The sequence below is a fragment of the Apodemus sylvaticus genome, chromosome 9, assembly GCF_947179515.1.
Source record: "Apodemus sylvaticus chromosome 9, mApoSyl1.1, whole genome shotgun sequence".
NCBI classification, from domain to species: domain Eukaryota; kingdom Metazoa; phylum Chordata; class Mammalia; order Rodentia; family Muridae; genus Apodemus; species Apodemus sylvaticus.
Window position 1 is genome coordinate 100515228 of NC_067480.1, and position 14951 is coordinate 100530178.

The 14951-nt window shown below is 40.9% G+C and overlaps 1 protein-coding gene across 1 annotated transcript in view; it reads right to left on the bottom strand.

Annotated features, from left to right (window-relative positions):
• Positions 1-3376: 3376 nt before the first annotated feature.
• Positions 3377-14951, bottom strand: part of LOC127692004 (THO complex subunit 4-like) — a 34476-nt gene continuing 22901 nt past the window's right edge. The window contains exon 2 of the mRNA XM_052191888.1: positions 3377-3613. Coding sequence (XP_052047848.1) covers positions 3377-3613 — 237 coding nt within the window. The remainder of the gene's footprint in view (positions 3614-14951) is intronic.

The window sequence follows — 14951 nt, forward strand, 5'->3', positions numbered from 1 at the left end:
CCTTTCCTTCCAAAGTCACATGGTTTCTCCGTCACTCCCTTCAAGACTGCTCATGTCCCCTTTAGAGGCTTCTTATGACAACCATGCTAAGCAATCAATCCCCTTTACCCCCAGAGCACTCTAGTTGTGGAATAGGCTTGACTTATAATGGCTTAATTCTTTATATGCTATTTATTTTTACTTGTAAGTCCCCCCCGCCCACACACCTTAGATTGCAGACTATATTAGGGTTGAGAGTTTGAATGGCCTTCAGGAACTTCAGGACAGGGACCAATGCTCGGGGAAGTGGGTGTGGGGTACAATACTGATCAAGTAGTTGGATGAATATTGGATGAATACATGCAAAAGGTTTAACGTAACATTTAGTATACAGAGGTTATTATTTATGCTGTGTTACACCTTTTGAATATCTTCACTATTCTGTTCTTATGCAACTTAGGGACTCTTCTTTAGTATGTGGCTGCTTTTTGCCATGTGATTAACTAGAGACAGAATAGGATCTCTGCATCATCATCATCAGAGCTAGTGTGACTTTTACCAAAAATATTGTTCCAGTTCTTTGTCTTTAATGATCAAGAATGTTACTATGTTTCTGCAATATTAAACTCATCATTTTTCAAGTGTAGGCCAGCATTCAAACACTTGGATAATTTATATGTACCAGTGCCGAAAACCAAACAGGAGGCCATGACCTCATTATACCAGATGCTTTTCATAATGAGTGTGTGCAAATATAACCAGGATTTCATAAACTTTATTTTATAAACAATAGTTTCCATTTAGTATCCGACAGTAATTTTTCTACATCTGTGACTCCCAAATACTAATGATCTCTCTTTGATGGCTTGTGACAGACATGTCGTTATGATATTTTTCTCAATCTTAGGACTTCACAGGATACATTTGAAAACTGCTCCTTTAGTTGATGGAGGAATATTAAAAATATTAAGTGTTTTCAGGGTGGTTTATCCTATATAATCTATTTTCGAAATAACGTTTATTGCTGTATTTGTATACACATGTGAGAGGTAAGAATGCTTGGTCAATGTTTCCTTGGGATCTGTTTTCTATAAAGGCTGATACATACAGTGACTGTAGTAGAGTGGACACTGGGGAGCACTGAACTAGTGAAAATTCAATTCAGTTCTTTTCTCCTATTATGTATTTTAACGAAGTAAGCAGATGGTAGATGGATTTTTATCCCCCTGGAAGCAGCTGGTTTTGAAAGACTCCAGAATGCTAGTTTTCTAGCCATGGTTGTTGAGTAGCATACCATGTCTTAAAATGTACATTAAACTTTGCCAGGAAAATTAATCTACCCTGCAGCAGATGGGATATATTGGTAAAAAGACATGGCCACTGCCGGTGCCTCCAGCTTTCGCCTGTAGATTCGAGTGTAAACATCTAGGATCTCTCTTTGTTCTTAGCTGCTTCTCAGTGATACAGAAGTAATTTCTTCTCACTACACTCCTACTCAGGGCAGTTAAATTAGAGAACTACACCACAATGGTTTTTATTGTTTGATTTTTTAACTGTTAAACAAGCTTTGTCATTTAGAGATATAAGAAGAGTGGTTTTCCTTTTAAAGGGGTAAAATAAGCATTTCCTGAGAGACAGCAAACGATTACAGGTACTAGTGGCAGGCACAGAAAAAAAAATGCTTTCTCCGTCTGAACCAGGATACAGGCACTCCACGCAAGAATAAACCAAATTCTATCCAAATGGATATGCACCGTTTAGTTTATCCACCAGTCAAGTATGAGAATCTGTTGTCAGTTGTTGCTTGTGGTGAGTCACTAAGGCATTCTACACAGATATTTAATTCTCACTAGCTTTATTTCTCTAAATCTCAGAGAAAAGTTGAGAACAGACAGACTTTTACATTAAGCTAGGAAAATGGATGGTAGCACGGGAGATTATCGTTAATGCCGGCCAAGGAGGCAAGGCATGGCATCTGAAGCCCTGTGGGCTTTTTCAGAGGTACAATCCTTTGAAGCTACTGCCATCTTCTGGCTTTTCTAAGTAGGTGTATTCATTCTAAATCACTTTTACATGTTGGAAAAAGAAAAGACTATCCCTGCAGCATACAGATTCACAACGAAACGTCTTTATTACATTGCAGTTTGTGACACAAGCTCTGGATGTGGTAAGCTTCTCATATTCACCCACAATTCATGTTACGTAACCTATGTCAATTTACACGATATCAAATACCTGAGGTATATAGATTCCTGTTATAAAGTCCTATTATACACATAAAACATTATGGAATTGGTGTATTTTGAGCAATCTTCTCATTCCATATTTTTGTATAGCAGTGGGTTTTCAGTTAATATGCATATATTCAGTTAATATATGACAATATATAATATATAACATATAACACATAACATATAGCACATAGCATTAACACATAATACATAATATATATTATATAACTTGCAGGCTAGGGAAATGCTTCTCTGAGTGTTTTAAACTATGATTTAAGGGATTAGTATTGAAATATAAGTTCACTTTCAAGAAATGAAAATCACAATTATAATACTGCTGTAGTTGTTAGCTGTTCCATCTAGATGAAATTTTTTTCTCGTGGAACTCTGGTCAGATGTTCTTATACATACATTTCTTGAGATTTTGAAGGAAAGGTTTATTTCAGCTCATGGTCTCAGAGAGTTGCAGTCTCACCATGGTGGAGCTTATGACAATGGGGGCATGGCATATGATATGATTTGATATGATACGATATGATATATCTAATCTAATCCAACCTCTAACTCAAATAGTGCTACTCAGTGTTCCCATATGAATGTTTCTTAAAGTCTTTTGTGGCATCCCCTCCTCCTACATCCAGGATCTCTGCCTGATGGCCATTTATCACCCCATTTATCTTGTGATCCTGTTCTTATATGGACAAAATTTTGGTAATAAATCTAAATTCTCACAGAAGCCCGAGCATATGTGACAACTGTAAAATAATATGGAATTTCTGATTATTTTTTGTCTTGTGACAAAACCAAAGTTACTCTTAATACTATTTTAAATTTTAATTAATTTTTATATGCATGGATGTTTTGCCTGCTTGTATGTCTGTTTACCCTCTCTGTGTCGGATACCCTTAGAAGCTAGAAGAGGGCTGATCCTCTGTGATTGAAGTTACAAATTTTGAGTTCCTATGTGAGTGGTGGGAATTGAACCCAGGTCCTTTTGAAGAGTAATCAGAGTTCTTAACCACTAAGCCATCTCGAAGACTGCCAGCCAATTCTATCTCAACTTGCCACTCATATAAAAAAAGGAAGAAATTTAACACAAGAAGCTAATTATAAAGGATGAGCAGCGAAGAAGCAGCACGCTACCCAAACAGCTGAGCCTAGAGGTCCTAAGAGTCAGGATCTCCGAGAGGATGTACCTTCTCACTGGGGCTGTTCAGGAGGGGCCCAGGGATACTGGAACTGTAGATGTTGCTGGAGCAGCTGTAGAGGAGGGGAAACCAGCGCCCTTGCTTCTCTTTTTCTCCTACTCTCGTGTCTCCGGACATCTTCCCGGGATAAGGACCGTACAGTTCGCACAGGTTGAACAATAGATGGTAGAGGAAGCAAGGGAACCCTGACACTATCTGTGATGGGAGAAGGTCTTGTGGCTGCGGTCTTATGCTCTCTTCTTTCGTGTAAGAGAAACAACTGTGAATTCTTCCTTCTGTACTCTCTTTGCTCTTAGCTAGCTCGGAAGCTGCGGGGAGGGGCTGGTCCATGACTGATGTAAAGAGGAAAGTCTATTCCCGCAAGACTTGGCTCTGGTGGGTCTGCCACGTGAGACTTCATGCGCTTGCAAGCGTTTCTCATCTTTCCAATGGGCGTGTGAGATCATTCCCTATGGCTGTGTGTGTGTGTGTGTGTGTGTGTGTGCGTGTGTATACATAGATGCGTATTCCCATGAATGTGTCTATACATCTGTATGATAGGCTTATTTTATTATATTTTTAACAGTCTCCTGAAGCACTGAGGAATGCGCCTTAGGAAAAAAATATTTTAAATTCGTGAAGTTAAATATGTAAGATCACAAGATGAATGTACTTATTTGAAATATAATTAAGTCAAACACAAATTTTGTCATAAAAAGAAAACGCATGCTACTTTAATAATGCATTTAAATACAGTCTAGCAGCAGGTGTGATAATTATAGCTATTTCAAACTGTGAGGAGCCACAAAATATTTTAATGTAGTTTATAGCAATCATAATGAGATCTTACTTTTCTTGGTAACAAAAATCACAGCTACTGATAATACTGTGGTTTTTTCTTTTCTCTTCCTTCCTTCCTTCTTTCCGTTCTTCCTTCCTTTTTCTTTCAAATGCCTCCCCCCCAAGTTATGATGAAGGGTTTTGGCTTCTGCTATAGGCTATCTGCATTTACAGGTCACTAGTGGACCACTTGATTGTACCAGAGCGTTTTCCTTACTTGCCAACAATTCCTTTGCCTTCAGTATTTTCCTAGATGTCTTCTCTTGTCTGAGGCCTGTCAACTCTCCCTAAGCTATTCCACCCATCCTGCCCTGCCCACCCTGCCCTGTCCACCTTGCCCTGCCTATACTGCCCTGCCCACTTTGCCTACTTGCAACCTTACCCCTGTGATGCAGATTCTTTTTTATTTTTTTCTAAAATCTTTGTTTACATTCCAAATGCTTTCCTCTTTCCTGGGTTTCCCCCTCCTCATATGTCCCATAAGCCCTTTTCTCTCCACCCATTCTCCAATCACCTCCCTCCTTTTTCTCTGTCCTGGAACTCCCCTACAATGCTGGATTAAGCCTTTCCTGGATCAGGGCCCTTTCCTTACTTCTTCATGGGAGTCATTTGATATGCTAATTGTGTCTTGGGTATTCAGAGCTTCTGGGCTAATTAATGTCCACTTATCAGTGATTGCATTCCATGTGTATTCTTTTGTGATTGGGTTACCTCACTTAGTTTGATGTTCTCCAGCTCCATCCATTTGAGAAAGAATTTCATGAATTCATTGTTCTTAATGGCTGAATAGTACTCCATTGTGTAAACATACCACATTTTCTGTATCCATTCCTCCATTGAGGGACATCTGGGTTCTTTCCAACTTCTGGCTATTATAAATAAGGCTGCTATGAACATAGTGGAGCATGTGTCCTTATTGCATGCCGGGGAATCCTCTGGATATATGCCCAGGAGAGGTATAGCAGGGATTTCTGGAAGTGTCATGTCCAGCTTTCTGAGGAAACGCCAGACTGATTTCCATAGTTGTACTATCTTGCAATCCCACCATCAGTGGAGGAGTGTTCCTCTTTCTCCACATCCTCGCCAACACCTGCTCTCTCCTGAGTTTTTAACTCTAGCCATTCTGACTGGTGTGAGGTGAAATCTCAGGGTTGTTTTGATTTGCATTTACCTAATGACTAATGATGTTGAACATTTCTTAAGGTGCTTCTTGGCCATCTGAATTTCTTCAGGTGAAAATTCTTTGTTTAGATCTGTACCCTATTTTTTAATAGGGTTATTTGGTTTCCTGGGTTCTACCTTCTTGAGTTCTTTGTATATATTGAATATTAGCCCTCTATCGCATGTAGGGTTGGTGAAGATCTTTTCCCAATTTGTTGGTTGCTGTTTTGTCCTTTTGACAGTGTCCTTGCCTTACAGAAACTTTGTAATTTTATGAGGTTCCATTTGTCAATTCTTGATCTTAGAGCATAAGCTATTGGTGTTCTGTTCAGGAACTTTTCCCCTGTGCCCATGTCCTCAAGGGTTTTCCCAAGTTTCTCTTCTATTAGTTTCAGTGTGTCTGGTTTTATGTGGAGGTCCTTGATCCACTTGGAGTTGAGCTAATGCTGTCTCACCACTTGAAAAGCCCTGGTGAGAGACCCATCTCCTTCTTCATGTCAGCCAACTGCATCTCTGTTCCAAATCTGCACCTTAGAGAATGCCCAGATTTCAGGCTACCACACATCAGTGCTGGTTGCCTTGGGTTGGGTACAGGCCACAGGGACCATTCTCAGCACCCAGGATCATTTAAAGTGATTCAGAGTAGCCAACCTGCAGAAGCCTTCAACGCTGAAACAGCTCCACATGTCTTGCCATAGACACATCTGAACTGGTTAGTTTCGTGTGTCAACTTGACACAGGCTGGAGTTATCACAGAGAAAGGAGTTTCATTTGGGGAAGTGCCTCCATGAGATCCAGTTGTGGGGCATTTTCTCAATTAGTGATCAAGTGGGGAGGGCCCCTTGTGGGTGGTACCATCTTTGGGCTGGTGCTCTTGGGTTCTATAAGAGAGCAGGCTGAGCAAGCCAGGGGAAGCAAGCCAGTAAGAAACATTCCTCCATGGCCTCTGTATCAGCTCCTGCTTTCTGACCTGCTTGAGTTCTAGTCCTGACTTCCTTTAGTGATGAACTGCATTGTGGAAAGTGTAAGCTCAATAAACCCTTTCCTCCCCACTTGCTTCTTGGTCATGATGTTTATGCAGGAATAGAAACCCTGACTAAGACAAATTGGTACCAGAAGTGGGATATTACTGTGACAACCTGACCATGTTTTGGGGAGGACTGTGGAAGGACTTTGGAAGTTTGAGCTAGACAAGCCATTAGAATATTTAGAGCTTGGTGGAAAGTTCTGTAGGAGCTTGGAAGACAATGTTAAGAACAGTGCAAAAGATGGAGGCCTGGCTTGTTAAATTTCAGAGGGAAGATTAAAGACTCTTACAGTGGCCATGTTTTGATTGTGAAGATTCTGTGGTTTTGGTTAGATGGGGCTGAAGAATCAGCTGTGAGTAACAAGATACCAGAACCACTAAAGCAAACCTTTGTGTTACTGGGACTATTGATGCTGGTTAGCTGGAGCTAAGAAATTAGCGGTGATTAAGAAGAGACCAGTATCACTGAGATGAAATCTTATTGGAAGTGTTTTCTGAGAGCACAGAGAGTGTGTTCCAAAGATAGTCACAGTTGTATTTTGTGCTGTGGCTGGACTTGGTACTGTGTAAGAGTCACTCAGATGGTACTGGTTTTGAAGGCATGAAGGGGTCATGAAGAGCAGCTGAGGCTCTTGGCACAGTGAGAGGCCACGGAAGGCCATTGGTGAAGGTGCAGCCTCAGTTGCAATTGATGGCCCAGGACTTGAAGGGGTCATGTATAGGAGCAGAGGCTTGTCACGCTGATGAGAGCCTATGAGAGGCTATTGGTGAAGCCTAATTACAGTGGAAGATAGCAGCGTTTTGGAGATGCCAGTACCATGAGATGACCACCAAGAACAGCAGCAGCAGTGGAGTACAGGCAGCTGGAGCCTAGAAGACAAGCTGTGTGCTACAAAGGGCAGAGCTGGAGAAGTGACGCAAGCCCTTGGAGGAGCCCAGAAGATGGTGAGTTGGATCCCAGACATTGAACTAATGGAGTTTGAGTTTTGCTTTTGGTTGTGACTGTGCCCTGATATGTTTCCCTCTTGAAGGAAGAAAGTATTTTAGTGGAGCCCACAGTTGAGAGACTTTGAATTTTTAAAAGACTTTGAATTTTAAAGATATTGGACATTTTAAGGTGATTGAACTTTTAATATGTAAAGACTGTGGGACTTTTAAAGTAATTTAGATCTTGAGAATGAATAAGAAAGTAAGGGTTGGGGCTTAATAGTGATGTGTTTGTATGTCAAGTTGACAAGGGGTCAATTGTACTGGCTAGTTTCGTGTGTCAACTTGACACAGGCTGGAGTTATCACAGAGAAAGGAGTTTCATTTGGGGAAGTGCCTCCATGTGATCCAGTTGTGGGGCATTTTCTCAATTAATGATCAAGTGGGAGGGTCCCTTGTGGGTGGTACCACCTTTGGGCTGGTGCTTTTGAGTTCAATAAGACAGCAGGGTGAGCAAGCCAGGGGAAGCAAGCCAGTAAGAAACATCCCTCCATGGCCTCTGCATCAGCTCCTGCTTTCTGACCTGCTTGAGTTCCAGTTCTGACTTCCTTTGGTGATGAACTGCAATGTGGAAGTGTAAGCTGAATAAACCCTTTCCTCCCCAACTTGCTTCTTGGTCATGATGTTTGTGCAGAAATAGAAACCCTGACTAAGACAACATCCTTTCTAGGTTTAGCTTTATCTGTGGTCTCGAATGTCTGTCTTCTTTCAATTTTAGCTGTGACAAAAATTCTACTTTGTGTCTAGGTGAGCTCTGGTGGAAAACACTCTGTTCTTCCACCAAAATAAACAAATGAACAGCAGTAACAGCAGCAGCAGCAGCAACAACAACAACAACAACAACAAAACCCAAACAACCTTAAGTCTTAAATATCCAATCCCCTCCCTGGCATTTATTTCTAACCCTCCCTCCCTCCCTCTCTTCCTCCCTCCCTCCTTCTCTTCCTCCCTCCCTCCCTCTCTTCCTCCCTCCCTTCCTCTCTCCCTCCCTCCCTGCCTCCCTCCCTCCCTGCCTCCCTCCCTCCTTGCCTCCTTCCTCTCTCCCTCCCTTCTTTCCTTCCTCCCTCCCTCCCTCCCTCCCTCCCTCCCTCCCTCCCTCCCTCCCTCCCTCCTTTCCTCCCCCCTCCCTTCTTTCCTCCTACAACTTTTTTTAGCTTGCTTTTGCATGTTCTGTCTTCTCTGCGTTCTCTAGACTCTTCATACACTGACATGGAAGGTTCGTGAGAGTAGACATTGCTACTTTTGTTCTTTGCTGAGTCTCAAGCGCTTAGGTCAGTGTCTGGGGTAGAGACACGCTCTCTGCCCACCTTGCTTTCCTTGTTCCTCCTGCTATTTGTCACCCTGGGTATTATTTTTAACCGTTTGTGAGGTTATACAAAAAACTGACACAATGACTGTAGATTACAATTCAGTAGGGATATCTATAGGCGTCTCGAGAGGCTGTCAGTTTTTAAAGATTGGAGTCCTGGAAAGAGGGGGAAAATGTAAGTCTTCTTTAGGGATTGCCATAAAAATGTCTGTCCTTGGTTCCTAGTGGTACTGTATGGGTGGTGTAGAGTTTGTAAGGTTTCTTGAAGGACAGCACCATGACCCTAAATGGTGGTTCAGGTAACACACCATTATTATTATTACAGGTTTGTCACAGTCTGTAATAGACACTGTGCTGTTATAAGGTCCACATTTTCAAAAAGATCTGTTTATTTTTTGTGCAAGAAGAATGTTTTGCCCACCTCTATGCATGTGTCCTGTGTAAATGCCTGGTACCTACAGATGCCAGAAGAGGGCTCCAGATCCCATGGAATTGGATAAGCAAATTGCCTTGTGGATGTTGGGACCTGAACCTGGGTCCTCTGGAAGAGAAGCAAGTGCTCCTAACTGCTGGGCCATCTTTTTAACCCTTCAACTTCTTTATAGGACAGAAAACAGGAACTTTTGAGGGATGTATTTTATAAGACAATGATTTGTCCTCTTTTATTGTGCTATGAAGTTGGTCTATTGGTTAGAAGTAACACTGTGCCAGATACTGTATCACTGTTTATTCCATCCACTATGTCCATTACTATCAGAGGAACCATTTTGTTAGGAAACAGTTATAATGGGCACAAATTCTGGTCACTGTTGCTCTGCCATCAACCCAACACTAGTGTCTGATTGCTGTCCTTTAGGTTTAGGGAGCAAGTCAGAACCTAGGTTGTTTGTTACTGGGAAATATGCCCTTAACAGCAGCACCTCTGAGATCACATATGGATGGACAGGAGACCTTGCCTGGCCTGACATAGTCTATCAAATCCACTGGGACAGGCTCCAGACCGCACTTTAAACCTGTTAAATCTTCCACATTTCTGTCATCAAAAGTTTTATGTGATCCTTTTCTCGGATTTTTTTCCCCAACAACAGGTGTCATTGTTCTTTCTAATTTCCCAACAGCCTGGTGAAGGTGGATTGCCTGGTGTCACTCCAATGGTTTCTCTCATTCTCAGTGAGCTGGAGCCTTTCGCCTTGCACACACTGGCTACCTGTGACCTTTCTGTTTATCTTTAGTCATGTTTCTTTCAAGTTTACTTTATTTTGTCAGTTCTCAAGATCTCCTAGCCTGTCGTATTACTCTTTTATATGCTGTATTGTGAATGTGTTCTCCAAGTCCATGCTTTTTTTCTGTTTAGACATGATACCCATTTCAATTCAAATTAGGAAAAATGTTATCTGAACATTTCCTTTTATAGCTTATAATTTTTCTTTTGATTAAAGACTTTTGCTTCCACTTGTGGGTTGTATATGCAGCTTCAAAGATTTGGTTCTGAAATATTCATTGTCTGTTACTTGTGTATTTAATAATTCTGGATTTTTGGTTGTTTCTAAGAGTAGCAAACTTCATTTTGCCCATTGGATGATCAATTGTGCCATCTTTATTTACTATGTCAAACATCTGGAACTGAATAAAGCACCCAGATAACATGGGTTGGAATCTCAGAGAAAGTGTCATGTTCTCTCTTATGTCATTGACACCAGGACCGTGCTGATTATGTGATAGTGACCAGTGAGCTCTGACCTCTGGCATAGCAAGTTTTCTTTTGTTATTATGCTTTTATGAGATATCCTGTGCCTCCATGATGCATATGATTAAATATCAAGTTCAAAAGACATGATGTCTTGCTAGGTGATGTTTTCCATTTTATATTAAATAAGATGATATTTTATAGTATTTTTTTCATTTCTAGCAACAGGCCCAAAGTGTGATCCAGTGCAAGGGGCAGTCCCAAGGCCTGACACTATTACTGAGGCTATGGAGCACTCACAAAAAGGGACCTAGCATGACTGCATTCCCGAAGACCCAAGAAGTAGTTGAAAGAGTCAAAAGCAGATTTTTGCATCCAACCCATGGACAGAAGCAGCTGACCCCTGTGGTTGGATTAGGGAAAGGCTGAAAGAAGCTGAGGAGAAGGGCGACCCTGTAGGAGGATCAGCAGCCTCAATTGATCTGGGCCCCCAAGATCTCTCAAACACTGGGCCACCAACAAGGCAGCATTCACCAGCTGACATGAGGCCCCCAACACAATACAGCAGAGGACTGCCGGATCTGTGTTCATTCAGAGATGATGCACCTAACCCTCAAGAGTCTAGAGGCCCCCGGAGAGGTCAGGTAGGATGAGGGGTAGGGATATCCATGTGGAGACACGGGGGTGGGGAGAAGGTATAGGATGTGGATCAGTCAAAGGGTGGATGGGCGGGGATAAAATATGGAATGTAAAAAAACAAATTAGCTAAAACAAAGAATATATCCTATTTTAAGCCATTCATATATTTTTATTACCACCAAGGTTTTATGTTATTCTATATAGATGTCTTGGACTTATTTTTTATTAATTTATCCTAAGTATTTTTTTTTCTTTTTTTCTTTTTTATTCGATGTATTTTTTATTTACATTTCAAATGATTTCCCCTTTTCTAGCCCTCCACTCCCCGAAAGTCCCGTAAGCCCCCTTCTCTCCCCCTGTCCTCCCACCCACCCCTTCCCACTTCCCTGTTCTGGTTTTGCCGAATACTGTTTCACTGAGTCTTTCCAGAACCAGGGACCACTCCTGCTTTCTTCTTGTATCTCATTTGATGTGTGGATTATGTTTTGGGTATTCCAGTTTTCTAGGTTAATATCCACTTATTAGTGAGTGCATACCATGATTCACCTTTTGAGTCAGGGTTACCTCACTTAGTATGATGTTCTCTACCTCCATCCATTTGCCTACGAATTTCATGAATTCATTGTTTCTAATGGCTGAATAGTACTCCATTGTGTAGATATACCATATTTTTGCATCCACTCTTCTGTTGAGGGATACCTGGGTTCTTTCCAGCATCTGGCAATTATAAATAGGGCTGCTATGAACATAGTAGAGCATGTATCCTTATTACATGGTGGGGAATCCTCTGGGTATATGCCCAGGAATGGTATAGCAGGATCTTCTGGAAGTGAGGTGCCCAGTTTTCTGAGGAACCGCCAGACTGATTTCCAGAGTGGTTGTACCAATTTGCAACCCCACCAGCAGTGGAGGAGTGTTCCTCTTTCTCCACACCCTCTCCAACACTTGCTGTCTCCTGAATTTTTAATCTTAGCCATTCTGACTGGTGTAAGGTGAAATCTTAGGGTTGTTTTGATTTGCATTTCCCTAATGACTAATGAAGTTGAGCATTTTTTAAGATGCTTCTCCGCCATCTGAAGTTCTTCAGGTGAGAATTCTTTGTTTAACTCTGTACCCCATTTTTTAATAGGGTTGTTTGGTTTTCTGGAGTCTAACTTCTTGAGTTCTTTATATATATTGGATATTAGCCCTCTATCTGATATAGGATTGGTGAAGATCTTTTCCCAATTTGTTGGTTGCCGATTTGTCCTCTTGATGGTGTCCTTTGCCTTACAGAAACTTTGTAATTTTATGAGGTCCCATTTGTCAATTCTTGCTCTTAGAGCATACGCTATTGGTGTTCTGTTCAGAAACTTTGTCCCTGTACTGATGTCCTCAAGGGTCTTCCCCAGTTTCTTTTCTATTAGCTTCAGAGTGTCTGGATTTATGTGGAGGTCCTTGATCCATTTGGATTTGAGCTTAGTACAAGGAGACAAGGATGGATCAATTCGCATTCTTCTGCATGCTGACCTCCAGTTGAACCAGCACCATTTGTTGAAAAGGTTATCTTTTTTCCATTGGATGTTTTCAGCCTCTTTGTCGAGGATCAAGTGGCCATAGGTGTGTGGGTTCATTTCTGGATCTTCAATCCTTTTCCATTGATCCTCCTGTCTGTCACTGTACCAATACCATGCAGTTTTTAATACTATTGCTCTGTAGTATTGCTTGAGGTCAGGGATACTGATTCCCTCAGACTTTCTTTTGTTGCTGAGAATAGTTTTAGCTATCCTGGGTTTTTTGTTATTCCAGATGAATTTGATAATTGCTCTTTCTCACTCTGTGAAGAATTGAGTTGGGATTTTGATGGGTATTGCATTGAATCTGTGTATTGCTTTTGGCAAAATGGCCATTTTAACTATATTGATTCTACTGATCCATGAGTATGGGAGGTTTTCCCATTTTTGAGGTCTTCTTCCATTTCCTTCTTCAGAGTTTTGAAGTTTTTGTCATACAGATCTTTCACATGTTTGGTAAGAGTCACCCCAAGCTAATTTATAGTGTTTGTGGCTATTGTGAAGGGGGTCATTTCCCTAATTTCGTTCTCAGCCTGCTTATCCTTTGAGTATAGGAAGGCCACTGATTTGCTTGAGTTGATTTTATAACCTGCCACTTTGCTGAAGTTGTTTATCAGCTGTAGGAGTTCTCTAGTGGAATTTTTTGGGTCACTTAGGTAGACTATCATGTCATCTGGAAATAATGATAGCTTGACTTCTTCCTTTCCAATTTGTATTCCTTTGACCTCCTTATGTTGTCGAATTGCCCGAGCTAGTACCTCAAGTACAATATTGAAAAGATAAGGAGAAAGGGGGCAGCCCTGTCTAGTCCCTGATTTTAGTGGGATTGCTTCAAGTTTCTCTCCATTTAGTTTGATGCTGGCTACCGGTTTGCTGTATATTGCTTTTACTATGTTTAGGTATGGGTCTTGAATTCCTGTTCTTTCCGAGACTTTAAGCATGAAAGGATGCTGAATTTTGTCAAATGCTTTTTCAGCATCCAATGAAATGACCATGTGGTTTTTTTCTTTGAGTTTGTTTATGTAGTGGATTGCATTGATGGATTTCCGTATATTGAACCAACCCTGCATTCCCGGGATAAAGCCTACTTGTTCATGGTGGATGATCGTTTTGATGTGTTCTTGGATTCGGTTGGCAAGAATTTTATTGAGTATTTTTGCATCGATATTCATAAGGGAAATTGGTCTGAAGTTCTCTTTCTTTGTTGGATCTTTGTGTGGTTTTGGTATCAGCGTAATTGTGGCTTCGTAGAAGGAATTGGGTAGTGTTCCTTCTGTTTCTATTTTGTGGAATAGTTTGAAGAGTATTGGTGTTAAGTCTTCTTTGAAGGTCTGATAGAATTCTGTACTGAAACCATCTGGTCCTGTGCTTTTTTTGGTTGGAAGACTTTCTATGACTCCTTCTATTTCTTTAGGCGTTATGGGACTGTTTAGATGATCTATTTGGTCCTGAATTAATTTTGGTGTTTGGTATCTGTCAAGGAAATTGTCCATTTCCTTCAGATTCTCCAGTTGTGTTGATTACAGGCTCTTGTAGTAGGATCTGATGATTTTTTGGATTTCCTCAGTTTCAGTTGTTATATATCCCTTTTCATTTCTAAGTTTGGATGCTTTCTCTGTGCCCTTTGGTCAGTCTGGCTAAGGGTTTATCTATCTTGTTGATTTTCTCAAAGAACCAGCTCCTGGTTTTGTTGATTCTTTGTATGGTTCTCTTTGTTTCTACTTGATTGATTTTGGCCCTGAGTTTGATGATTTCCTGCCTTCTACTCCTCCTGGGTGAAATAGCTTCTTTTTGTTCCAGGGCTTTCAGGTGTGTCATTAAGCTGGTAATGTATGCTCTCTCCATTTTCTTTTTGGACGCACTCAGTTTTCCTCTTAGCACTGCTTTCATTGTGTCCCATAGATTTGGGTATGTTGTGTTTTCATTTTCATTGTGTTCTAAAAAGTCTTTAATTTCTTTCTTTATTTCTTCCTTGACCAAAGTATCATTGAGTAGAATATTGTTCAGTTTCCACATGTATGTGGGTTTTCTGTTGTTTTTGTTGCTATTGAAGACCACTTTTACTCCATAGTGATCTGATAGGAGGCATGGGATTAGTTCGATCTTCTTATATTTGTTGAGGCCTGTCTTGTGACCAATTATATGCTCGATTTTGGAGAAGGTACCATGAGGTGCTGAGAAAAAGGTATATTCTTTTGCTTTAGGATAGAATGTTCTATATATATCTGTTAAATCTAATTGGTCCAAAGCTTCAATTAGTTTCATTGTGTCCCTGTTTAGTTTCTGTTTTCCTGATCGGTCCATTGAGGAAAGTGCAGTGTTGAAGTCACCCACAATTATTGTGTTAGGTG